This window comes from Numida meleagris, chromosome Z, assembly GCF_002078875.1.
Source record: "Numida meleagris isolate 19003 breed g44 Domestic line chromosome Z, NumMel1.0, whole genome shotgun sequence".
NCBI classification, from domain to species: domain Eukaryota; kingdom Metazoa; phylum Chordata; class Aves; order Galliformes; family Numididae; genus Numida; species Numida meleagris.
In genome coordinates this window covers 55,168,993-55,195,506 of record NC_034438.1, presented here as the reverse complement: position 1 = coordinate 55,195,506, position 26,514 = coordinate 55,168,993, and the positions used below count along the sequence as shown (strand labels likewise).

Below are 26,514 nucleotides of genomic sequence, written 5' to 3'. Positions count from 1 at the left end.
TCAGTCCTGCTGCACCACTCCAGTCCTCTCAACCTCCAACACACTGCTCAACTCTTCCGGGCATGCCTTGTCAAAAACACTACTGCCTCTCTTCCACTACTTCCCCTCCACTATCCATGGCATTCAGCGCTCACTGTTTTGTTTAATATCCAACCCTAAGACCAGCCATTTCCTTACCCAGCATCTCAGCTTTTGAACTCCTTTTCTTCCTTTCTCTAAGGTGAGCTGATAGCACTCCCTCTGCAGCTCACATGCTTTCTCCAACAATAAGAAGGGGGAAAGTGGGGCTGGGGAGTAGATTTAGAGTGAAGGATGAGGAGTGCGTATGGAGGGGTAAAGCACGTTTAGTTCAAAATATGTCTTTGGCAACAATAACCTCAAGGATGTTGCTCCTTGCCCTTTGTAATACAGTATTCACATTAATACTTCAAGACTTACCAAAATAAAAAAGTACCTATTCTGCAAGTAAAATGAACTTTTCATTCTAGGTCTCTAGACACAGCTGCAGAAGGATATACAACACAAAAACTGTCCCAAATCCCTAAGAGAGCTGCAAAAAAAACAAGCCAAAAAGCATTCTGTGCAGACCATTCCTGGTAGCACTTGATAAGAAGTAGGGCAACAGCACACCTGTACAACTTGCTCAGGTCACACTTACCTTCTCACCACGAGTTCTATATATTCTTCCCTTTTGGCTGCAACTACAAAGATACTGGTTCTCCTTGGCAAATATTCCAATATTGAATAGATACAGTTTTTACTAGCATATAAAATCATACAACCATTCACCAGAAGTCAAATAAACACTCTACTTCACTGTTGAAAAATGGAAACATTAACTACGACTGGGTCTTCAGCCACAGCAGCTATAAACCTTTCGGTTCATCAGTCAGCTCTTTTACACAGACAACGCTGAACAGTCTTTAATTCAAATGCATTTATAACAAGTAAGCATTTCAGAATCTTAACTATGGGGAGAAGAGTGAAACACAGGCATTCATTTCCTCCTCCATCTTCCTGAGAAGGCACGGTTACTTCGGACAGCAAACAAATTAACCAGTACAGAAGACATCCACAAACTAAAGGCTTTTGTTTTTATTTAGATATCAGCTATGTAGTAGAGTACATTCAGGAAGTACTTGCATCAGTTTGGCATTTCTCAAGCACCTGACAGCTGCTCCTTTTACATATAACAATTATCCCCTTTTTTTCGTGCAGAGTGTTACATCATTACAATCAATCTCTCAAAGTCCATAAATATACTGATATTTCTGCTTAGTTAAAACCTACTGGCTGACTCAGGTATTAATGTTAACTTGTGCAAAATGAAACATTATGAAATATTTATTTTCTGTTTAGCAGTATCACTTTTACTGATACAGTTTTGGTTGCATCACTGATAAACAATATGCACCTATGAAATTTTAAAATAATGAAATTTGAGTAACTAAAATACACACTATCTGGAAAAACATCACAGATGTTTAAGAACAGAAAGAAAAAGTCAAAGGCTTTATTACATTTAATTATTTGATGCAGATAATTATTTACAGACTACAACAAAGCAAAGAGGAAACAAAATACAAATGCTTCAGTCTTTCTCTCTTTTCTCAGGACTTGACTTCTACTCTTAGCTTAAGTAGTTGTTGAATCCACTGCTACACAAACAAAGCAGAAAATCATTCTTTGGTTGTACCACTAAATCATTAGTATCATTAGTGGCACAACCCACTGCTGTACCACTACTGATACTAATAATGTCTTCGTTATTAGATACAGAGATAAAATTGTAATTCAGTTAATTGGAATACGACAGTAAAAAGTCAAAATATCCCCAAGTTGTGTTCAGGAAAGGATGCATGAAGTAATTTTAGCCAAAACTGGAATTTACTTTCACCAGTAGCACTGCAAGATTGTCTCTAAAAGAGAATGTATGATAAAAGGAAGACACTACATTTTGTTGTGACTAAACATAAGTAGTAAGAAGGTACCAAGATCTAAAATCAAGAATTCTAAAATCGGAGTTTATTTTCAATAGAAAGGAAGGTATGCATGCAGATTCTTTTTGGACAGCAGTAACTTGGTTGTTTGCTGGATATTACAAGTTCTGAACTCTCTTCCTCAAAGTGAGGGGGAAAAAATGCTTACTTAACAGAAATAGTTTGATCATTACAATTTACTCAAGATCAACAGAATGCCAGGATCTTCCGATGCTTACAACTGTATTTTTATGTTCTTTTGCAAAGGTTGGTCCAAGAGAAATACGAAGGTGAAATCTGATTTGATGATTCAGTCTCACTGCTGTGGACAAAACTGAGCCTTGTGTTTTGTCTGTTGGCAAAAAAAATGATATTCAATTCACTATAAAGCATACAATAAAGCCAAAAATGCGGTCTATTGCTTTTAAAACTTCTACTGAAACATAACACTGAAGTGAACAGTAATTAGGTATCTATGAATTTTCCCCAAAAGAAAAGACGTGAACAGGAGAGAGAATTTTTTCTTTGTGTGTATACCTTCCCAAATCACAGGATGGCATGGGTAGGAGAGTTTCTCAATTAATAATCAAGATTAGCTAAAATGGGTTTTCTTTTGAATAAATCCATTTTAAATACATCATTAAAATAATGTGCTTCTTGCACTAATTTAACAGATTTGAGACAGCAAAAGAAGAACCCACATTCTGGCATTCGTGTTTACATTTCATCAGATCTTTTAGATTTCACAAAGTTGCTTTCCAGTGTTGCCACGAAATACAGACTACAGAGTGTGGTAGTGTAGGCTATTTCCAATACCAATAGAAAGGAACACAAAAGCAGGGCATTACACTACCTTTCTATAAAAAGTACAGTAGGAATGAAAACCTAGAAAAAAAATGTTACACTACATTATAGAAGGAACTAAATATCTGCAGAAGCTCATTTTTGGTTGTATTTTACACCGTGTATTTTGCTGCATCTGCTAATTTAAAGCAGACATACTGTTTTCTTTACTTGGTTTACCACATTTTCTTTTCCCTCCTCACACACCATACCCCAAGCATTAAGAATATAAGCCCAAATAGCCCAGACAATCCAGTGAACAAAGTTAGTGTAATGCACTGGCGTGAAGTGTAAGATAAAAAAAAGTCTCTCAATCTTCATCGAAGTTCTGCTGTAGAAGGAAATTGGCGGCCAAGTTTTCATTCTTCTCACAAGCAAAATATGCTTGTATCACAAGTCCTTCAGGAAATCCTAATGCCTTTAGCTGAAGAAAAGAAACACATTTAGAATGTTTTGTATACTAAGCTTATTTGTACGTCCAGTATCTTCCAATAACATTTAAGCAATTGCTTTTTTTTTTTCAAACAGATACTGCTGCCACTAAAGGGAAGAGAGTAAGAAAGAGTTGCCTCTGTCATCAGAAACCAGAATTAAGCTTTTAAGTTTGTAACTGAAAAGTGATTTCCATGAATCTAAGCACCATATATTTATGAATGAACAGATCACTGTTCATTGCCACAGCAAGTCACTAAAATAAACCTGGGTCACAGTAATGTCAGGAAGTAACTGCACATTGCACTACTATTGAAAAAACACAGTTTTGATGCCTTAAACAATTAAAGATACAAAACTCATGGCTTCTACCAGAATTTGCCTGGAGCAAGATCCCCTAAACTCTGATTTGGCTCATCACTGGTAGGTTGCACAACAGACCACATTAAGCCATACTGGACTTTCACTGGAGTCTTTCAGCTATGAAAAGCTAGTTGAGAGTAATCTTTCTTTCAGAAGTCAGTGAGCTAGTATTCAGTATACATTAATAATTGGACATTAGAATATTTAAGAAGAGATTTGTTACTATACCAAGGCAAATGGGTTTAGCTCAGCAAATCAATTTTTGTTTTAGCCAAAGTCCAGAGGAGGGCAACAAAAATGATTCAAGGAATGGAACATCTCCCCTGTAAAAGCAGGCTGAGGCAGTTCACTCTGAAGAAAAGGCTTTCAGGAGACCTGATAGCTGTCTCTCAGTATCTAAAAGGGGGGCATTGTGTGCACTGGCAGCCCAGAAGGCCAACTATGTTCTGGGCTGCATTAAAAGAGGAGTGGCCAGCAGGGAGAGGGAGGTGATTGTCCCCAGGGAGGTGATTGTCCCCCTCTACTCAGCTCTTGTGAGGCCCCATCTGGAGTACTGCGTCCAGGCCTGGGGCCCTCAGTACAAGAAAGACACAGAGCTTTTGGAATGAGTTCAGAGGAGGGCCACTAAGATGATCAGAGGGCTGGAGCACTCTGATCATCTTAGGAAAGGTTGAGGGAACTGGGCTTGCTTAGCTTGGAGAAGAGAAGGCTCCAGGGAGACCTCATTGTGGCCTTCCAGTACTTGAAGGGAGTGTATAAACAGGAGGGGGAACGATTGTTCTCAAGGGTGGACAGCGATAGGACAAGGGGGAATGGTTTTGAATGGAGACAGGGGAGGTTTAGGTTAGATGTTAGGAGGAAGTTTTTCACTCAGAGGGTAGTGACGCACTGGAACAGGTTGCCCAAGGAGGTTGTGGATGCCCCATCCCTGAAGGCATTCAAGGCCAGGCTGGATGTGGCTCTGGGCAGCCTGGTCTAGTGGTTGGCAACACTGCACTGAGCAGGGGGGTTGAAACTCGATGATCTCTGAGGTCCTTCTCAACCCAGGCCATTCTATGATTCTATGATAAGGAGGAAGAGGACAGACTCTTTAGAAAGGTCTGTTGTGACAGGACAAGGGGAAATGGTTTCAAACTAAAAGAAGGGGAGATTTAGACTGCATGTAAGGAAGAAGCTTTTACAGTCAGGGTGGTGAGGCACTGGTACAGGTTGCCCAGTGAGGCTGAGGATGCCCCATCCTTGGCGATACTCAAGGTCAGGCTGGATGGGGCTCTGAGCACCATCTACTGTACGTATCCCTGTTCATTGCAGGGGAGTTGGACCAGATTGTCTTTAAGGGTCCCTTCCAATTAAAAAGATTTGACAATATGCTGCCATTTAGGGATTTCATTAAAATCTTCACAGCACCTGCAAGATATTTTTATACATAGGGTAGATCAAATCTCTGCAAGAAACTACTTCCTACTATTGCTTGTCAGCCATTCTTTAGTTTTAATTTCATGCTTACAAGTAGCATCAATGTGTAGCACTATGATACCTAAGTTTTCTACGAATAACAGGAGAAGCTCATAGTCCTCTCTGCTGGGTTTTGCAACAGGTTATAGAGGTAATACACTACTGCATAAAATGGTTTTAAAAGTAAATGCAACAGACTGGAGAGGATGATCTGACAAGAAGTATATAGGCAAACGTTTTGTTACACTAATTTTCTTAATTGACTATTTCCTTGATATCTAGAAAGTTGACACCTATAATAAAGGGCTTTTCTGATAATATTTAAGAACCTTTTGATTTGCCATTAAAAAAAATCCACCTTTGATATAAACAACAAAAACATTACTACAGTATGACATTCTTTACTGTGAGGGTGGTGAGACACTGGAACAAGCTGCCCAGTGAGGTTGTGGATGCCCCCTCCCTGGAAGGGTTCAATGCCAGGCTGGATGGGGCTGTAAGCAACTTGGTCTAGAGGGAGCTGTTCCTGCCTACAGCTGGGGGTTGGAATTAGATGGTCTTAAAGGTCCCTTCCAACCCAAACCATTCAATGATTCATTCTATGACTCTATAATTCTCATGCCAGCTGGCTGACTGTGGGGATGTTGTCCTGGAGAGAGCCAGAAATGGCCACCTACTCTGTCCTCCCCCTTGGGAAGAGCCGCCTCTCTGCCACATTCTGGCTTCACCACATCAAGGAAAGCCAACGAGTGAACATGCACACCAGAGGTGGGCTCTGTGGGGTGTCAGCAGCCTGCCTTGTGGGTCACTCTGCATCCAGGTCATTTCCTTCGGCTGGGAAAAAATGAAAAAATCAAACCTTGCTGGCAGGAGGCAAATGTTTGTCTCCAAAACGTTGGAGCCAGGGTCCCCATCCCTGGAGACTTCCAAGGCCAGGCTGGACTAGGCTCTGGGCAACCTGACTGAGCTGTGGTGACCCTGTTCATTAAAAGGGAGTTGGACTACATGACCTTCAGAGGTCCCTTCCAACTCTATGGATTCTGTGATTCTATGATTCTATGACAATTTTTCACTATTTGTTCTTAAAAAGAAAAAAGTCAAAACTTCTCAGAGGCACCACCATCTAGGTAAATACACATTTTAGCTAGTGCTACATACAGTATCATGAATGCAGTATAACCTCAAAAGTGTATTTTATAGACGAGTTTACCTATATATTAAAACATAAAATTAATTCTCATAATGAACAAATGACAAAGTTAAGGAACAATTTCAACTAACCTGCTTAACTATGAGAGCTTTAACTACCCCAATACTTTGCAAAGAGGGATTATGCAGACTCCTTTGTACATGCAAATCAATCATAGTTGGCATTATCTTAAACAGTACTCTGAGGTTTTTGCAAGAGGGACTGCCCAAGATCCCTTTCCTCAGGGAAACTCCTCCAATCATCTACTATTACAGTAGGCCTTTGATCACTTAAGACTTTGCATCTTTCAAGTAGGACAAACTCAGGAGATTTTAAACTCAGTGGCTAAAAGATATGTGACTTGAAACACAAAACTACTGCAGCTATGAAATAGCAGAAATAATTCAAAACTACTAGCATAAACTAACAAAAAAAAGCTTAAGCTAAGGTACATCTTATGCATGCAACAGTCAACACCTTAGAGCAACGGACAAACATTTCAAAGCAGAAAGGCTCACTCTTTCAATAGCTTCTTTTTCCTGAGGCGTTACTTGAATGTAGCTCATATGACCATTTCCAGCTTCTGCTACTCCTCCAGTGCTGGCACCATCATCACCTCCACTTAAACCTTGTCGGGACTCTATAACTGGCTCATTCAACATATGAATAAAATGCTCCTGATGTTGGCTTATTTGCTGTGATGTGCAGGAAAATAAAAAAGAATGAATTATATTAAAATAGAACATGTTTAGCTCTTCCATCAGGCAAGTAGGAATATTTATTTTCAGTGAATTGTGCAGTCAAAGAATGTGTAAAAAACGTGCAGTGAAAAAGTTATTAAATCAAACCACAAAAAATGCAATTTCATGTTTAAGTTCAGTTGCGGTTACCCTCTGCACCTCTCACAAAGAGAGTCAGTCTCATTTCTAGTGCCATACCACAATGTTTTATACAGTAAGAAATGCAGAAAAGTCAACAATAGTATAATGGAATTCCTATTAACATGTCATCTCAGGTAATGGCAACATCTCCCTTTCTTGTAAAATCTACATCAAAATTAGCAGCACTATTCTGTTGGTTTAAGATTCACCTGTAGTAGTTGAGGGTTTTCCCGACCAATCTGTTGCAGCAATGCTGGTAACAGAGAAGGATTTTGCTGAATGATTTGTCTCATCTGCTGGAATTGAGGCTGATTTCGCAGGAACTCAAGAGGATGTCCTGAAAAACAGTAAGATAACATGTCTACAACAGTCTTGCTAACCTTTTAAAAACTACGTATCTAACACTGTAACTGTAGACAGAAAAAGGACATCAAATTGGACAATAAACCCCTCATTGAAGAAAAGAAGAGCTTACTTTGTCACACTAACTTACTCCTTCTACTAAGGTTAAACCATGCATTTTCTTTTTATACAGCTTTCTCTGAAGATCCAGCAGGTTTCTGTATCTGATCTCCAGCAGTTTTCTCTTTGTCTTATTTCTGAGTAAGCTCATTCAGAGGCACACAGCCAGCTACTGTCTTCCCTCTAGACACAAAACTGAGTTCCAATTACTGTAATAGGTCAGTTCTTCCCTTCTCTACTAAGTCTTAGAATCCCATATATCCTGTACTATTAGGCACTGCAGTGAATTCAGCACAATCAGAAGTGCTACGAAACATTCAGTTCTCCCATTCTCTCTCTTTACAGATGAAGCCTGTTAGTCCTATCTGTATTTAATACCCTGGATGCTAACAAGGCTTACAGCTTGGACACTGTCTTTGCCATAAACTAAGACACATTTTATACTGATTATGCTCCTTTTCACACACTTACCTCCCCCTCAAGACTGAATTTTCTGCGGTGGGTCCTAACCATTCTGTGTATGTCTTGCACTGCATAGAGAAGAGCCCTAGCTCATGGCAGGTATCCTACATGCTACGTCTGACTGCCTTAATCTGTTTCTTCCCTGATATCCCAACTTCCAAGTGGAAAATATGTTAGTATAGTCACAGTCAACAGTACACAGTGAGAAAAAAAAAAGCAGACCCTCTGTGAGAGAAAGTACGACTGTCTCCACATTTGTGATCTTACAAACAACCTCAGGATACTGAATCAAACCAATGGTCAAGATCACAGCATTATTAGAAATTTCATGCATTATTCCAGATATATAGACATAAAAAGCTTTCTGTCGCAAGCAAGTACCACATTTAGCTAGTTTTTGTGTTATGGCTCTTATCAATTCACTTTGATCAGTTCACAATTACCAGGAATTCAAATTCACTGGAGCACGGAATGCTTCAACACATGTGTTTACTGCATCTCCTCAAGTATAGTCTTTCTTACCTCCCAATGAACTAGCGGTTGTAGGTATGGTTGCTACAGCTGCTGCCACTGCTGAAGACTGAGAGGTACCAGTGTTTGCTGCTTGAGTTGGTTCAGCCACAGCCTGATTATCTCCAGGTATACCCTAAAGCCACAGTTGACACTGTTACCTAACGAATACTAATACGGCGCATATTTAGACTTCAGAACAAAGAAAAAATATTACTGTTTTCACTGCAAATACAAAGCAAGATGTTGTGACAGGTGTGCATTTACAAGTGGGGGAGCATACTGTGCCAGAAATAATTTGTCATGGTAAAGCATGTAATACATCAGTTTAAAAGTGCATTTTTGTCCATGAACAAATACTTGCTACAAATTACGTTCCAAGGTATTTGACATGAATAGAAAAGTTAATTACTTAAGGTGTTACGCTATGGTGTTTTGCAAACAAAGTTGCATTACAGCAATAGAATCATATTACACAGTGCTAGCTGAACTTAAACAGTTGATTAAGTTTTGCTGACAAGAAATTAAGAAGCAGTAGCACAGTTCTTTCAACCTCTTTCCTCAACAGAACATTTTGACAGTCAGCATTCACTAAATCTTCTGTGAAAATGCCTGTAAAGTTACCCAACTTTTAGCAGAAATAGTCAACTTGTATTCTGTTCAGTTTTCTCCATGGAAACAACTTCACATATTAACTAACTGTTCAGGGCAGTGAGCCTAACAAATCTAGAAACCCAGACAGGCATTACCCTACTACCTTTCTCCTACGTGGAAACCCTTCCCACCCTAACCATGCTGTTACTGAATTCCTGTACCAAATTTGCCATTTTCCTTCTTGAAGCCTAGAAACTACCTTTCAGAGCAGCCTTTTCTATCTCAGCGTGGAACAGACACCAGAAAGGTTCCTACATGGCTACACCCTGACAGAATTGCCAGGCCGGAGCAATACAAGAAAAGCAGACTGCATGGAATAGTAAGCCTCCTGATATGCACTGTATTAACGGGGTGAGTTACATTAAACCCAATCCCGAAGAAGCAAGACTATGCAAGATCCTCTACCACACAACACTCCATTTCCAGGGCACCAAAAATGCACAACGGTTTGAGAAGGCAGAAGGACTGGTATAAGAGAATACATTTCACCTTCTTTGAAGGAAAAAGGCAACCTTCAGTTTGGGAACAACTACACATAAGCAACGGAGTGGGTGGAAATAACCACAGAATTACAGTTGTACTGTTATTTACTGGGATAATTTTCTTGATTGCAGCTGACAGGACTGGCATCCAGGACTGACATAGCTGATTCTGTGTTTTGGATCTGTGATGAAAATAGTATTGATAATTCATCAGTGCTTTAGCTGTTAGAGAACCAGTCTTTCCGGATTCTTGTGCTGCCAGCAAGGAACTGGAGGTGCACAATAAACTGTGAGGGGATGCAGCCAGGTTAGATGACTCCAGTGACCAAATGGATACCCCAGTGCTGTATGATGTTGTGCTCAGCAATAAAAGTTGGGGGGGGGAAAGAGGGAGAAAGGGGCAACGTTTCAGGCTACAGCACTTATCTTCCCAAGCAGCTTTTTTAAGTGTGATGAAAACCTGCTTTCCTGGAGATGGTCAAATATCTGCCTGTCAATGGGAAGCAGTGAATAAATTCCTAATTATATTTTGCTTTTGCAAGTAGCATTTTTGCTTTACCTATTAAACTGTCTCTCATTTCACAATATTTTTCTGATTCTCAGCCCCATGCTACTGCAAGGAATTGAGCAAGCAGCCATGTGGTGCTTGGCAGTCCATCACAGATAAACCACTACATCAGTGTAACCAGATGAGTAAGAGCTTCAGAAAACCTACCACAGAAGTCAGTGGTAGGTAACGTAGATTGAAAATCCTGCTGCAACATGTGCTCTTCGCACAATTCATTCATCACTGTAGCTGAACTAAAGGGACGAATATACAGATAACATAAAGACCACATCTAAAAACACAGAACCACACAGTGACCCTGGAAAAACTTTGTCCTATCTAAGAGTTAAGAAACACATCAAGTTATAAGCTGCGTAAAACATCAAGTCTGTATTTAGGCCACTCAATGGAATAAATGCAAATGTTCCCAGTCATACACTTTATTACATCTTTATTTGACTACATAAGCTTGCTACACATTCTTCCTTCTACAAAGTGGTGAGAAAAGTACATTTGTGACACAATTTTGTGGTAACTCTTTTACCACTGTTCTGAAGAGCACTGCTTAAATACCTTTTCCCATAAAAATCAGGCTAAATATAAGCAACAGGGAGAGAAGAGTGAGACTTCTGGACAGAGATGTATTTTGCTTACGGCAACGGTACACAGTGTCAAAACCTGCTTGAGATCAAGACGCATTTGGACAACACACTTGGAAATATGGTTTGATTATTGGGTGGTCCTGCACAGAGCCTAGAGTTGTACTCAACGACCCTTGTGAGTCCTTTCCAACTTGGGATATTCTATGATTTTAAGATTTTGGGAATTCAATTATAATGTATAAAACTAATGAATGATGTGGAGTGTACTGATAGGGCAAAGAGCAACAGTTTTAAACTGAAAGAGGGGCGATTTATGCTACATGTCAAGAGGAAATTCTTTACTGAGAGGGCAGTGAGGCCCTGGCACAGCTGCCCAAGGAAGCTGTGGGTGCCCCATCCCTGGAGGTGCTCGAAGCCAGGTTGGATGGGGCCCTGGGCAGCCTCAGCTGGTTAGGGGGAGCCCTGCCCATGGCAGGGGTTGGGGCTGGGTGGGCTTTGAGGCTTCTTCCAAGCCAAACTATTATATGACTCCATGATCTTATGAATATGAGTTAACCTTCTGGAATTACTGGTTGACTTCAAATATTCTCAGGCATATGCTGTCACTGCAACCTGTATCCAGACCAAACAGTACATGTTTGTTTAAACCTTAAGTCTGTCCTTGAATGGAAACACTATGGAAACCAGCCTAACCAAATTTACTTAGAGATAATTTACTATTTTGAATATTGTCTCAATTCTTTAAATACAATGTTGAAGTATCACTATCAAAAAAACAAACCACCATACAAATCAAGACTATATATGACAGTAATCAGTAAGGTATATGCACCTCGTTTACAAAGCTATACAAAACAGAATAAAGCATGATACCAACTAATGTAAAATTAATTGGGAATGTAAACATTACTTTGACCGTGAGATGGGCATTTTTTGACTTACAGGGGGTGGGTTGCTAGGGTAGTATGGTTAGGTTGCAGTTGGACTTGATGATCTTGAAGGTCTTTTCCAACCTGAACAATTCTATGATTCTATGAAATCTGTTTACAGTTTAACTGAACACCACAGTGGTTTTTCAGCTGACACCGTACACCATAGGTGCATGTAATAATCATATCAGGCACAGCCCAAGGAACACATGCTTTTTTTTTTTTACAAGAAGGTTGTAACCAATTACATAGTTGGATGACTGACAGAACATTTCTCTAATTAACAAGTTAAGAAAATGAATGATTTTTCGTCAAAACCAGATTTGAATCTAAATGCCTCCCAAAGACAAGTCTGAAGTATAGAAAGGAACTATGTGCTTTAGAATTGGGATCTCCTTCTACAAAGACAGCTCAAGGATATAGGACTATGTAAGGTTGAGAAACTCAGCCATAAAAATTGAACGGCCTGTTATCTGATCCCACTTGTCAGCAATTCTTCAGAGCTAATCTACACAACAGCTATGCTAAGTACTGATACTCTCTTGACCCTTTCTTTCCAACAGTTTATAAGCTTTTTTTGGTACTGATTCTTTAAACCACAATAACTGTGTGCACATAAGAGCTCAACATCCTAAAGCTACCCTGAATATCATTTGGAGACTGATAAACTGGGAGATCAAAGAACTGGGTTATCAGTGGAATTATTCTTATTCTTATCAGTTCAAGAATGCAATTCTTATTAATTGAAGAAAACAGATTCCTGATGCGTCAGAATGGTCATGAACATATTTAGACAGACCAAGAACTGTCTGAAAGATCAACTATAGCAAAAGCATTTTTCTAACAGGAAAACAGAAGTTCGTCTACTAATGTTCTTGGAGAACAAGATTCCTTCTTCCCAGTCCTTTCTCCAGCTTACAGAAGAACAAGGAAAACATATTTTCAGAAAAGGATAACAAAAAACAGAAGGGAAACAGCATATGAAAGAGAAAAGACCCACAGTCCTACTAAAGAAGAAATTAACTACTCAGGACAGAATTGATCTGTTTGATAAACACGCCATGCATTGAACTTTATTTCAAAGATCCTCTGTTTTTCTTCAGGACTTTCTGAACACAAATAAGCTAAAGCAGGGAAATATTATTCTGACTGTAAAATCACTACACACTGTACATGATCAGGGAATGCACAGCAAATGCAAGACTTCTAGGAGACACTGGATTTATGCACAAACTAAACACACAATAAGCATACAGTAAAATCAACACTTCCAAGGCACGAAAAATAAATATTTGAGATTTCTGGACTTATGACAACTGGATTGGAACTACTGCATTTGCCTTAGGGTATCAAGTATTCATAACCTTTGTTTGCTCCCATAACAGATGAGAGTTTAACTTTTTACTTCCATGTACTCAAAACATTTTCTGCCCATTTAAAACCTGCAGGTTACAATGTCTCAGGATCATTAATGTGAGTAGCAACTATGCCAGTGACTGGCAGTTGTACGTACTAGCAAAAAATTTTGTTTACAAAAGGGAACCTTTACAGCTGAAGGTCAGTTTTCATATCAGTCTCTCAGAAATTCAGTTCTCATACTCTGCAGGGACTAATTCAAGACAGCTGGCTTTGAGATTTTAATTCAGATTTGGAAGAAATGAAAAACTCATTAGGGGAAAAATGGTGTGCGAGAGTGAAAACTGAATACATTGGAAACACTGATTAAACAAAAAGCTCCCAGATATCAGAGTTCTCAGACCAAGATAAACAATGAGATGTAATTAAAACAACAAAAATAAAAACAAAAAACCCTAAAACAACTTACAAGATTTCCACTGAAGTCAAGTTACTATTTATTACCCCTCAAGTCAATCAAGTTCATTTCACTTTAGAAATTATGTTTGTGAAGAGGGAAACTTTCTTGTCCAGAACACTGCATAAATTAAATACTTGTTAATAAAAACTTACGAGTCTTTCTGTTTGGAAAATACATTAATATGAAAGTTGTGTACAAGTAGTAGTAATGATGAACAGGAATTTTTGCAGTGCTATCCTGATGATGTTTTGTATACTAATAAAAAAGCCAATGTTATCACTAAGACGTCACACCAATCGCTGCTTGGGTCGGTTATTGGCAATCACAGGTACCAATGAAACTGGGCAGACCTAACACATATAACCACAAAAATCAACACAGAATATAAACAAGGAAGTGATAGGTGTAGCTAATGACAACTTCAGTATTTCCTATAGCACATGATCAAAACAATATTCAAAATAACATGTAAATAAAAGAAAGTTCTTCAATGAGTACAAAACAAGTAGTGAAAGAACGGAGTATACATGAAAAACTGCTCACCATTAAAAGGTATTCCACTGCTCTGTCTGGATTGTTGAAGCTGGCTCTCAACGCTGCAATTACTTGCTCTCGTTCATAGCCCATGGACATGATTTCAGTCACCATATTCTCATAGGACTGACCTGTCACTAGAAGTAACATGATGAATAGGTGAATAAGGTACGAAAAAAAAAAGCATAAAAAGCTTCAATGGACAAATGTCAATTCTACCCAAATTTGAGTCATTCACTGAAGTGTAAACACTGCATCATATCAGCCTTGGCATGGTTCTATCAAAACATGCTCTGGTGGTTTCATTATGCATTTGGTTGGAATAGTAGAGGTAATGAACACACTGCAAACTTCTGTCGAAAAAAGCAGCACAAGTGACAGTTTTGTCTTCATAACTGAGATAATATTCCCTTTCTATGCTTTTCTCTAAGCTCAAGGATGTAACTACAGCCAATATTCCATTCCTAATACAATTAAGAAAAGTCTCCTGCAGCATATGTTTGGAAATTAAGCTTTCTAGGCAGAAACCTGCCTGTCAGACTCTATTAGCCATCGAGGTTTTTCCCGAAGAAAGACTTTACACTAAGCTATGGTTAGAGAGATGACAAAGTTATGAGCAAATTGTAAATGCCTATTACCTATGAGCTGGTGACAACAACCAAAGTAATTTAACCAACTTAACTTGGAGCAACTTAAAAGTCAGGCAGAAGAGACTGAAGTTACACCTAGGAGAATCTCAAGACCTTAGTGAGGATTAAGGAGAACAAATCAAAGTGTGTTTTTGACTAGATACCCATCACACTAAGTTTCCAATCTTTTTGGGTACACGTGGACTAAACCTGGCCCATGTCTGCAAGACAAAAAGGTACAAATACTGCATCTGGAACAGTTTAAGGACAGCTCATGATACTGCTAGTATAGAAATAAGCAAAATGATTTATTCACAAACCACTCCATTTAACTTTTGTTAAAAACAGAGATAAGGTTTAAAAAAAAACCCTCAAAAACAAAGAAGGAAAAACTACTCTATTCTGAATTGTAACTGAGCAACATTTTAAGGGATACTTCCCACACAGAGCCAGAAGGAAAAAATTTTAAAAACATACTCAAAAGAATAGAACAGCCCTAGCTTAAAGATACTTGTGCATTATGCATAAAGATAGATAACAATTTAACATCAACTGGCTAATCTGAGTACTTACTGTTCAGATTCCGAAACAGTAAATTTAACCAGAGTTTAAACAAGGGTACGTACATGCCTCTGCACACAGCCATTATTTTACACACTGGTTTTCTTAAAATAAGCAGTCATGCAAACTTTGCTTTAAAAATATATATTATTGTACATATCTTTAAAAAGTAAAAAAGCCAAAACAGGTGTTGATCCAATAAACTTTCTGCTTGTTTTCCTATCCACCAATAGTTTATCCCTACTACTGATAATGAACTAATCAAGATAGACAGCACACAGAATACCTTTTGATTTAATTAGTTACTACTTTCTATATTTCTGTAGTGCTTTTTCCAAAAAAAGCTCAGTAGAGACCACAGCAGAATGATAGATTTTGTACAGAAAAAAAGAAGGAAGAAGGAAACAGAAGTACTGTGAATCTAAGTACATGTACTCCATACACAGTCTACCACGAGATCAAAAGCAGTAATTCAGGAATTGCACACCAGCAGTATCATTATACAGTCAGGACTCCTTCTAAATACTGTAGCTAAGAATGTTTGTGAGGCTGCAGCCGGGTGTACTTGCCTGCTGGCCACAGCTGCTCCTCTCAGGGTATTCACCAATGCTCCCCAGTGTACACATTTGGTCTCTCTGCTGTTTAACAACACACAGCCCAGGCCAGATTTCATAGGACCACAGAACAGTTTGGGTTGGAAGGGACCTCAAAGCCTGCCACCAGATGAGGCTGCCCAGGGTCCCATCCAACCTTGCCTTGAGTGCCTCCAGGGATAGGGCACCAACAGGTTCTCTGGGCTGCCTACTCCAGCACCTCAAAATAAAAGCAATTCAGTAGAAAACAACCTCTGTTTAAGTGAAGTCTATTATGTTCAGACAGTGTAACTGAGAAGCCACAGGACGAACACGTCTAGGATCCCATTTAGGAAGCAAAGACGTACTAAGTAAATTCAGGCAAGCAAATTCCTTTTAAAACAGCTTCTAAAGGAAAAGAGGCACAGAGCTCACGCCTATTGCCTTTAGAAATGTTTTGGCAAGTAACTCTGGCAGCACATTTCTCTCGAAAACTACAATCAGTGTCTCATACTCCCAAATGTTAGGGCCACGGGTTTACTATACTAGAAACCAATCAAAGAACATTCATATAAAATAGACATACGCAGTGGTCCTCTTCTCCTACACTAAAAACAAAGAAGTGTTTTCATCAACTTTGTAGGTATCTGCACCAAGACAATCAGTTTAATTAAGATTGCTCGTCATTATTGTTAACATGAGTATTTATGATGACCACACCTCTCCCATTAAGCAGTAATGAATACTTAAGGAAGCTTGTGGCACCTCTGGTACTTCAAAAATGCAACAGAAGTAGACTGTTTCCTACGGTACCTGTCAGCAATTTCAGTTCATACAGTTCTTCGGTCTACACCGGCACGTCATAATACAAAACCCTAACAGACTAAACCTTGTGGTTACTAACAATAAAGGTTAAATGTTTCTTTTAGATCACCTAAGGCTATTCAGTAACAACACCTGCTTCCAATACATCCAAGCACTGCTACACAAAAACGTCTGTGAAAGATGTTTTGGTTTAACATTTTGTTCTAAGATACAGGTTAATGTTTATAGCAAAAGACTTAAAAGTCCACCTCCCTCTTTATTTCTGTGTGCTGACTTGCTGCACTAAAAAAATTCCTTCTAAAAATTTAAGTAGGGGTAAGGAGTTCATACATTTATCTAATAACTTCCTAAGTACCAGAATAAGCACAAGAGAAGTACAAAAATTCCTACTGTTTTTATTGTTTATTCCACTGAGAAACAAAGACATTTAAACGAAAGGAAAGTAAACTGAACATTAGTGTATGGAGACATTCACTCCTCAACCCAGACAGTAGCAGATTCACTGCATTCATCTACTTCGATACATTCAAAGTAGATAATTTGACAGTTATGTGAAAGTAGAACTAGTGAATAATAAAGGCAGCCATTTAATACAACCTGCTCACTAGGAAGCTAAGGAAAAAGGAAAGCATATACATATTTATGCCCACTGTTTTATTCCTGTCAATTCAAACTGAATAGCTAGAAGAGAAATTAATGAAAGCATTAAAATACTAGGAATGATGAGGATCTTCCTTTTTCACAATAGAAATATATGAAGTGAAATATTCTTCCGTAAAGAATTCTTGATGCTGGTTCTAAGATATCAACTTCAACTCCCAGAAAAGTGTACTTTGATCATAACTTTAGCAATGACAGATATAGAAAAGAATGTCAACATCTGCTAATCCGTCATCTGTTTCTGCTGCACCAAAATAATGTCTACATTAAAAAAACACTCCACTTACCAAGTGCACTTATAGCATCCTCAAAAAGATTTGATCGAGATGTATCACCTGTTGTACTGTAAGATGAAGACAAGTGCAATGGTAATTACAAAACTTTGGAAAACTTCCTATTTTTATTTTTTTTTCAAAAAAGCAGCAGCAGCTGTAACTCTAAGTGGCCCACTTCACTTTTTTTTTTTTTTTTCCTAAGGAATAAAAAGGTTTTCCAAAGAGCTCTTGCTTGGATTTTTAGTGAGACCAGATTTTATAAACTTACAATGCTACCATTTTTAACACTGATAGTCCAACCTCTCCCTCTACCCCCCCCAAGTACTTTTGGCTCTTGCCCATCTGTTCAGGGATTAGCCATCTGTTTACTTGCATGTTTTTAGGAGTGGGAGAACAAGGTTTTTCAAAGCAGACAGCAGTCTCCTTAAATGCCTCCCCTTATTCACTAGTATAATTTGGTTTGACCTCAGTGAGGACCCAAAGAGGTCAATGAGAAGCACTTCTTAAAATATTCAGTATCCTGCTTTTCCAGGAAAACAAATTGCTAGTATTTGCAATTATTCTCTCTCAAATTATCAAAATTATTATGTTACAGGAGAAAAGACTCACCAAGGAGCACAGAGGTACAACAGCAGGCAGATGAGCCCCAACAGCCCAGTCAGAGCCAAGGGAGCCCCTGTCTCAGCTCCTTCCAGGGCTGCAAGCTGAAGCCCAGTGGGCTGGGGGGTGACACCCTGCCTACAGGGTGATAAGACTCACCATGTGTGGCCTGTAAAAAGCACTTGGAGTTGTGACAGACTTATCGTGAACTATTTAGAGGAAGAATGAAAGGCAGGGAAAGGGAATTATTAAGGCACTCTGTGGATGAAAAGTATGGGTGAAGAAGAGGGTAAAAAGACAATTTAAAAGGGCCAGTCACATGTAAACAGCACTTGACTGATCATGCCCTGCACCTGATCACCAGCCTGTCCTAGGCATAATTTTAAATAACTTTTCATTATCAAGAGTGCATCCATTCAATATGCAAGAGTGTACGGAGGTCTAGACTCCAGCAACTGAAGAAGGGATGGACCACATGGGCCTATGTCCAACTGAAGAAACTGGAGTGCATGCATACTGCATGTGGATGTATATGTTGGCACGCGCTCACCAGTGAATGTCAAGGCTGACCAGTGGTGAGTAGGGTAAGAGGCTTGAGAGCCAGGTATGGAATGGCTGAGAATCAGAGTCAGCTGCTGGAAGGACTGTAGTGCCTGAGCATCAGTTACAGGTAAGGGCACTGGCCTCAGCTGGGTAGCAGAGAGGCCCATTTGTTTGTGTATCCATGCATGGGAGAGCAGAGCATCCAGGGACTAGGTAATGGTACAATGCATGTCTACAGCCACAACAGATCCACTGTGTGTATGTGCATATGAGTAGGGTACAGAGGGAGTCTGAATAGGAGCAGCTAGAGTGTGGTTGCTGGGCTTAGGAGGTTGGCTGTATGCACTAGTGCCAGTAACCGGAGAGACTGGGAAATCTAGGGTTTGGCTACTGGAATAGAATAAGGCCAGCTACAGGATGGATTCATTTTCCTTGTGTATTTTTCACTAGTAAGTTTTGCCTTTGAGTAGTCAGATGTGAATGGCATGAGACTGCTGGTGCTGTATGCTTGCTTGAGTACAATTTTTTTTTTTTTTGTCTGTGCTGATCTGTGCAGCCAGTCATACATAGAGGTACATATATATTGTGTGCACGTGTACCTACATGGAACACGTGCTCAATCTCAGTACTTGACAGACGTGGGGACATGGAGCTGCAGCAGCCTCACATCTATCAGGCTACAGAGCTGGCAACTCCTAACAACAGCAAGTGAAAGATCATATTAATTTGAAGCAGTCTTCAGAAGATGACATTAGAAATATGACAAGTAACTCTACACATACTTCACTATTATTTATCACTAGAAAGATTTACAACAACTGCAACTGACCAAAGGCAAAAGAGAAAAATAGTTTGCCTGGCCAAGGATTTAAAAATAATAATAATAAAATAAAATAAAATGCTTCACCAGCCTTAATAACTTAGCTTCTAAAGCAAACCAAAATCAAGAAGTACTTGGTAAAAATCAAGGCAGGTAATAACTACAGTGCATTTCTCAGTTTTCTCTTTTGCTTTCTCCTTTAAGTATTTACATTGTGATTCCCTTACTGCAGGTTTTACAACACTGCAGTCTCTACATGAAAAATACGGAAAGCTGTTTCAGTATTAAGGATAGAATTTGATCTTTGAACCCACTGTACAAACTGAGCAGTGAAAAAAGCACTCATTAAGAGTTTTAAGTTATTCCACCGACAACTTAAGTTTCATTTGTAACTTGTCATAAACAGATCTAATTTCTCAGATGTAAATTTTCTGGAAAATTAAATCAACAGTTAAGGTATTTAGTGAATGAAATCTGTTCTGAGATTTTTAGGACATTTGCCAATTAAAAATTCTGTTTCCCCAACATCAAAACAAACCAATATTTGATGGCATTTAAGTACAACCATTTCAAAAATTAATGTCCTGTGCATTGGTGTTCACATAAGTAATACAGAAATAATTGCAAACCAATATGAAAAATGAAGACCTGATGCTATGCAGCACTCAAAGGCCATTAAACTATAGTTAACAAGATTTTAATCCCATGCAACACTTATGTAATTTCAGGTGAGCAAAGTCCAGAGTATAGAGCAGGTAGGTAACTTCTAACTTTGCACTTGATCTTCCTGAGCTTTGAGAATTGAGGTTAAAAGGTATCCCAGATCCCACAGCTACCTGCTGATAGGCCAAATATTGTTCAGAATGAGTAAGTCTGTGGATTTAAGTTATTACATGATTAAGAGCAATATTTTAACTTATGCTTTGAAAAAAAAAAAGCTCTTTCCAAAAGTTTAGAGCAATATAGAGTGTGGTTCAAAGCTAACCAGTATGATTCAAAACACAACCAGAGCTCTATGAACAAGAGAGGACACACCCCGTTTGAGAAGCTTTGATAACAGCAGTTCTCCACACAGCTGAACATCACTATAAGAAAATTTGGGCCACAGTAACTCTGAAATGCCTGGAGGCAGAACAACTATTCCTGGGTCATTAAACTCCCCACTCCACAGGTTTAGTCAAAAGACCACGTTCCCACATGAAAAGGTACGAAGTCATATTGTAGTTGAATCAGAGACTGAAGTTACAGTCAAGAAGAAAAGTTATGTACAACAATGATTGGACTAACACTGTAATGGAAAATTCAACTTAAAGCCAGAACTAGAAGGAGCAGAAATGGACAAGAGAAGCCATTTTGGGAGGTTCATTCATACCTTTCATTTGATGACAGGCTGACAGCAGTTGATGCCTCTGGTGGTTTTTCTGCTGGCTTCTCTTCTTTAGGAGTACTCACAGGTGCAGATTCACAAGCAACTGCAGCTGGTGCTGGAGTGGTAGGGGCAGGAGCTGGCACAGGAGCAGCTGCAGGAGTTGGTGCAGAGACTGGTGTGGGAGCTGCAGTTGTCACACTAATGCCAGTAGTGGAATTAGTCTGCTGAGTTGCTGTAGTTGCTGCTTTGGGCTATTGGAGGACAACAGAATTCAAACACAACACAACAAAGATATTAAACCAGTATTCACTATAGAAAACACAATGATTAAGTTCTGTTAGACCATTTGCTGTTGAGGCAGCAGTGTCAAACACAAGTATAACATCAATATCTTCCAAGATAATCTATGCCTTCTACTGTGCTTAAATTGGCAACTGGTACTGTCACGCAAGTAGTTATTTAGACACCTAAGCACTCACACTGTTTACATATGATGTGAAATGCAAAGGTGAGGTCCAAACATTTATAAACTGCAATACTCTAGATGTGAGAGCAATCTTGTGTTCTATAAAAGTGCATTTTTCAGTTGAAACAGTTGTCAGAAGACATCTGACAAGTGTAATAAGCATAAGGATTTTTCACCACTCATATTTGCAAAGAAATGATAAAGGCAGAAATCACTTTTCATTATGAATATTGTTTTCTGGAAAATCAGATGCGAAGAATTAAGGGTAATAAATTTAAACTCCACCTGTAACAAGTTTAACTTATGCACCATCTACTGACTTAAAGCATCGCACAAATAATGCTTCACATGCTTGAGTTTGATAGTAAGTACTGGAAGTACAAAAGAATCAAGGTCTATCAGACCTACAGCAAGAAATTCGTATTTGCTAATACTCTCACAACTGCACTTTAACCTTCATGCCTCACTATTGGAAACATGAATTTCGGATGTAGGATTAAATCTATCAGAAAGAAATGATTATTTTTGGAATTGAGTTTTTGAAAGCTGTATCCTTGTAGACCCTTAACTACCACATATCTATATGGTCTGACAAGGCTGAGCCACATCCTCACTGTACCAAGAGAAACAGCATAACACAACTACTTACTCAAAGTGAACTGCTTTCAGACAATGTATTTTGTTGTTTTTTTGTTTTAAACTAGGCAAAATGTACTTCCTCCCTTTGTCTGAAAGTCTGAGATTGAATAGCTTCCAGCAGGTACAGTAAAGATGACTTTAACAAGCATTCACAGAAAAAAAAAATGACAATAGTTCTGAGCATCAGAAAAAGTTTGCAGTTGTGCTTATGCAACAGACATCTCTTATCCGGAATCAACTCACAAGTAGGAAAACTGAACTTGGAGACTTAACAGGAAGACTAATACTTCAGAACTGCCCAACACTGAAATACGAGTTGATATAAGAAGGTAGTGCATTTAGCAATTTTTGTTGGGTCTTTGTCTCTCATGCAATAAACAAAATGAAAAACATACTCTGAAAACCTATCCATATCTGCTTCTACTGATAAATGCCACAAATGGCATACCACAGACTAGAACATTTGTTTATTCACAAGTGCAACAACAGCTACCTTCAAATGAAGAATCTTAGGAACTAAGTTCTTAGGAACTAAGGACACGTGTGAAGTGCAACTGAACACAGGTTTTCCTTCTCAAGAGGAGGACACCTAAATCCACAGTTACCCTCATATCTCAAGATCATAGATGAAGCGAGTTTAATTCAAATCCCAAGTGTCTGGAAGAAGTAGGAAGCCAGTGGCTTGATACTCTGACAGCAATCTAGCAACTGGGCAAAAGCAGAGATACTTCAAGCACATGACACAGCCATTTCCTTTAATTTGCCATTGCAGTCGTTCCAGTCTCCCAGATTTATTGATGGATCTTTTCTGTCAAGCCACCACTAGGTTTAAGCTTCCAAGCTTAACAAAAGAAACAGCCCTGAGTTTTGAAAAGCAACAAGGCATGACAGGAATAAATTCTGTACAGATTATTTAGTAACAAACTTACCTAGTTTCCTCTCTTCCTTTTAAGAAAATCTCTGGAAGGATCAAATCTATTCAAACAATTATATTAACTAATAGAGTTTTAGTAGACTAAAACTTTGAGATAACAAGTTTTGTTGTATGTATAAACAATGAAAAAAACTGAATTTTCTTTTTAAAAATAAGGATTACTCACTTTTGTCACCATAACCACCACAAAGTTCTTCTCATCTATTTTGTATTCTTTAAGAGCAGTATCATCATTAAGAATTTTACCTGGCAAATAAACATGAAAATTTGTAAGATGTCATGTAATGGGTCATTAGATGTCTTTGGTATTCCCTCACATAAACACAGCTCCAAACCCACATAAAAGTAAGTCTTCTGCATGCTTATGAACATTAGTAATTTTGAAGTGCTTCAGCATTAAGCTTTGGCAGTACAGCTCCAACTCGTTTTCCTCCTATGATGTCCATCATTAACTGCATCTCTGCTTTGGTACTAAGTCTGACATGTGCTCTAAGTTTCAGTCTGCTTGTAAGTCATTTAAAACAGAAGTGTAAAATCAACAGTAGAATAAATCTGTTTGTAAACACAGAGATACAAGTAATGCAGAGAAAAGGTATTTGCATACATTAAGCTGAAAAGAATAATTTTTACCTGTTTACATACACAAGACACAGAGGGAAAACTCCTGTCTGCTCTTTTCTGCTAGCCCTTCAAATTTAATACACTACACTGTGGGAGGCAACTGTAGGTAAGTTTATCTGCATGACACAGATTCATGACTTAACAACTTCAAAAAATTATCCATAAAAGAAGGCTAAAGCGTTAGGAAAATCTAGAACTGTTCCACATCTGCTATTCTGACCCATGTTTTTCTGTTATACTACCATTTATGTTTCATAAGCAGACATGGTACCGTGGCTATTCACCTCTCTTCTACAAGAACTTAAAATCAGAGAACTGATTGTACAGCATTGAGTTTCATAGAACTTACTTACTCTACAACAGAATCTTCAAAAAGTATTTCATGGTTTTAACTGATTCATTTTGTTTAGACATGCCAAGGGCCATTTGCCCGTTTCAGTATTAAAATGCAAATTTTTCATGACCATTCTCAGCTGCAGTAGAATACACCATTTAACTGTAACGTGCAGGACATATCCTTATACCAATTGCAATGAAATCAAGATTACGTACATACACGTTATGGCACTTAAAACGCAAATGAGGTGCTACTGTCCTACTCGCTCGTTTCCACAATGGCTTTTCAGGTCAAATAACCAAGAACACGTTAAGTGCAAGGCAGCAGCAGTAACAGTATTGCATGTAGCAGATGGTGCAGCATCTGACTCGGAACCTATACAGGCTTATTTACACTTTTCCAGTTTATATGCACTTTAGGGAAGGAGCTTCCTTCTCAGGACATATTGCTCTCAGGGTTTCTAGACACTATGCTAATACAGATGACAACAAAAGATCTACCTCACTGCTGATTAGCCTTTTTTTTTTTTGTAAATGAGAAACAGTTTTAGTTACAAATGGGATATTTTTTCACCAGGTTCAAGTGGGATATCAATGTGCTATATGAAAATCCTTAAGTTCATTTTAATGTAGAAACATCCATGCAACCTTGTATCTCTTGTCCAAGAAAAAAAAACGTTCATCTTTGAGAAGCACCCTCAAGCATGATATGGTTACGTAAATATGAGAGAATCATTACAAAGAGTACAGTTCCATTTTATATCCTATTTTCTACATTTTCTACTGCTTGTGCATCATACAGTGCTTGCAGATAAATTCTGGCTTTTGAAAATACGCAAACCATATTCTATGATCTTATGCAACCCGATTTATTTTTTTAAATCACAAACTATTAAAAATGTCACACGATTGTATGTATTGCACAAAGTCTACCTTGTTCATATGCCTTTATTATATGTGGCACCTTCACATTCACGTGCATTTTCTTTATTTAAGGACAGAGACAAAGTTTGCTAAGAAAAACAGCTGTGAGAAGTTCCTACAAACAAGTACAGACTCCTGACTTCTCTTGTGATCATCATCTTTCTATTGTGACTAGTGTCTTCAGCTTATTACCAGTGGAAAACCAGTACTGCTTAAAAAGCAGTACGATGGAAAAAAATCACCATTTCATTCAGGCACAATCTAAGAGAAGAAAAGCAGAACTGTGGGTCTTGCAAAAAAATGTTTTCAATTCTGACTTCAAGTGAAACCAAAAACTGGCTCTGTGATTTAATAACAGAATGGATCAGTCAGGTAGAAAAATAACAGAAAAATATTACCATAATATTTCACTGAACTATGTTAGTACAAACGGAGTAATTTCGTATCTTTATCTGACATCAGCATGCTTTTTGCTACCACATAACACACACTTTCGAATGACTGCTTGTAAGTACTACAAATTACAAAAACAAGAACATTTGAAACTAAATAACAGTTCTGGTGGTGGTTTTCTTTTGTCAGTCTCAAAGAAATACTCAACCATCTGAGATAAATGGAGGAATGCTTCAGGTAGACATAACATAAACTGAATGAAAGATAAGAGTTAACTGTAAATCCCGATTTCTTGTAACAAAAGCTATTTCTATTTCACCTAGCTTACGTCATCCATAACTAAAGACATTAGCATATCATGCTACAAGACAGGTAACAACAGAAACACATATATACATTAAAACCTGAAAGAATTTGATTTAAATCTGAGCCAGCAGTGTGCCCAGGTGGCCAAGAAGGCCAATGGCATCCTGGTTTGTATCAGAAATAGTGGTGCCAGTAGGAGTAGGGAAGTCATTCTCCCTCTGTACTCAGCCCTAGTGAAGCTCTACCTCGAGTACTGTGTCCAGTTTTGGGCCCCTCACTGCAAAAAAGACACTGAGGCCCTGGAGTGTGTTCAGAGGAGGGCGACGAAGCTGTGAGGGGTCTGGAGCACAGGCCTTATGAGGAGCAGCTGAGGGAGCTGGGATTGCTCAGTCTGGAGAAGAGGAGGCTCAGGGGAGACCTGACTGCTCTCTATAACTACCTGAAGGGAGGTTGTAGTGAGCTGGGGGTCAGCCTCTTCTCTCTTTTAACTAGTGACAGGACAAGGGGGAATGGCTTCAAGTTGCGCCAGGGGAGATTCAGGCTGGACATTAGGAAACACTACTTTTCTGAAAGAGTGGTCAGGCACGGGAACAGGCTGCCCAGGGAGGTGGTGGAGTCACCGTCCCTGGAGGTGTTCAAGAAACATTTAGATATAGCGTTGAGAGACATGGTTTAGTGGGGTTATTGGTGGTAGCTGGATGGTTGGACTAGGTGATCTTGTAGGTCTTTTCCAACCTAGCTAATTCTATGATTCTATGATTCTAAAGCTAAGAACTCCTCTTGGCAATGGGATCTGCTGCTGTTTTTTTTTGCTTAAACTTGTTTATGTTTCAGAACTTATCTTTAGAAGACTTAAGATTCAAATCAAAGAATAGAAAATCAACAGAAATAATATGGTAAA

General features: G+C 38.7%; 1 protein-coding gene across 2 annotated transcripts in view; it reads right to left on the bottom strand.

Moving 5' to 3' along the window:
- RAD23B (RAD23 homolog B, nucleotide excision repair protein) overlaps positions 1,072–26,514 on the bottom strand; it is a 38,229-nt gene continuing 12,786 nt past the window's right edge. For both annotated transcript variants that reach the window (XM_021379514.1, XM_021379515.1), the window contains 8 exons: positions 23,200–23,279; positions 20,998–21,245; positions 17,675–17,730; positions 14,150–14,277; positions 8,589–8,712; positions 7,352–7,479; positions 6,780–6,956; positions 1,072–3,246 (listed from right to left, as the gene is read on the bottom strand). In XM_021379514.1, the coding sequence (XP_021235189.1) occupies positions 3,133–3,246; positions 6,780–6,956; positions 7,352–7,479; positions 8,589–8,712; positions 14,150–14,277; positions 17,675–17,730; positions 20,998–21,245; positions 23,200–23,279 (1,055 nt within the window). In that variant the 3' untranslated portion in view covers positions 1,072–3,132. The remainder of the gene's footprint in view (positions 3,247–6,779; positions 6,957–7,351; positions 7,480–8,588; positions 8,713–14,149; positions 14,278–17,674; positions 17,731–20,997; positions 21,246–23,199; positions 23,280–26,514) is intronic.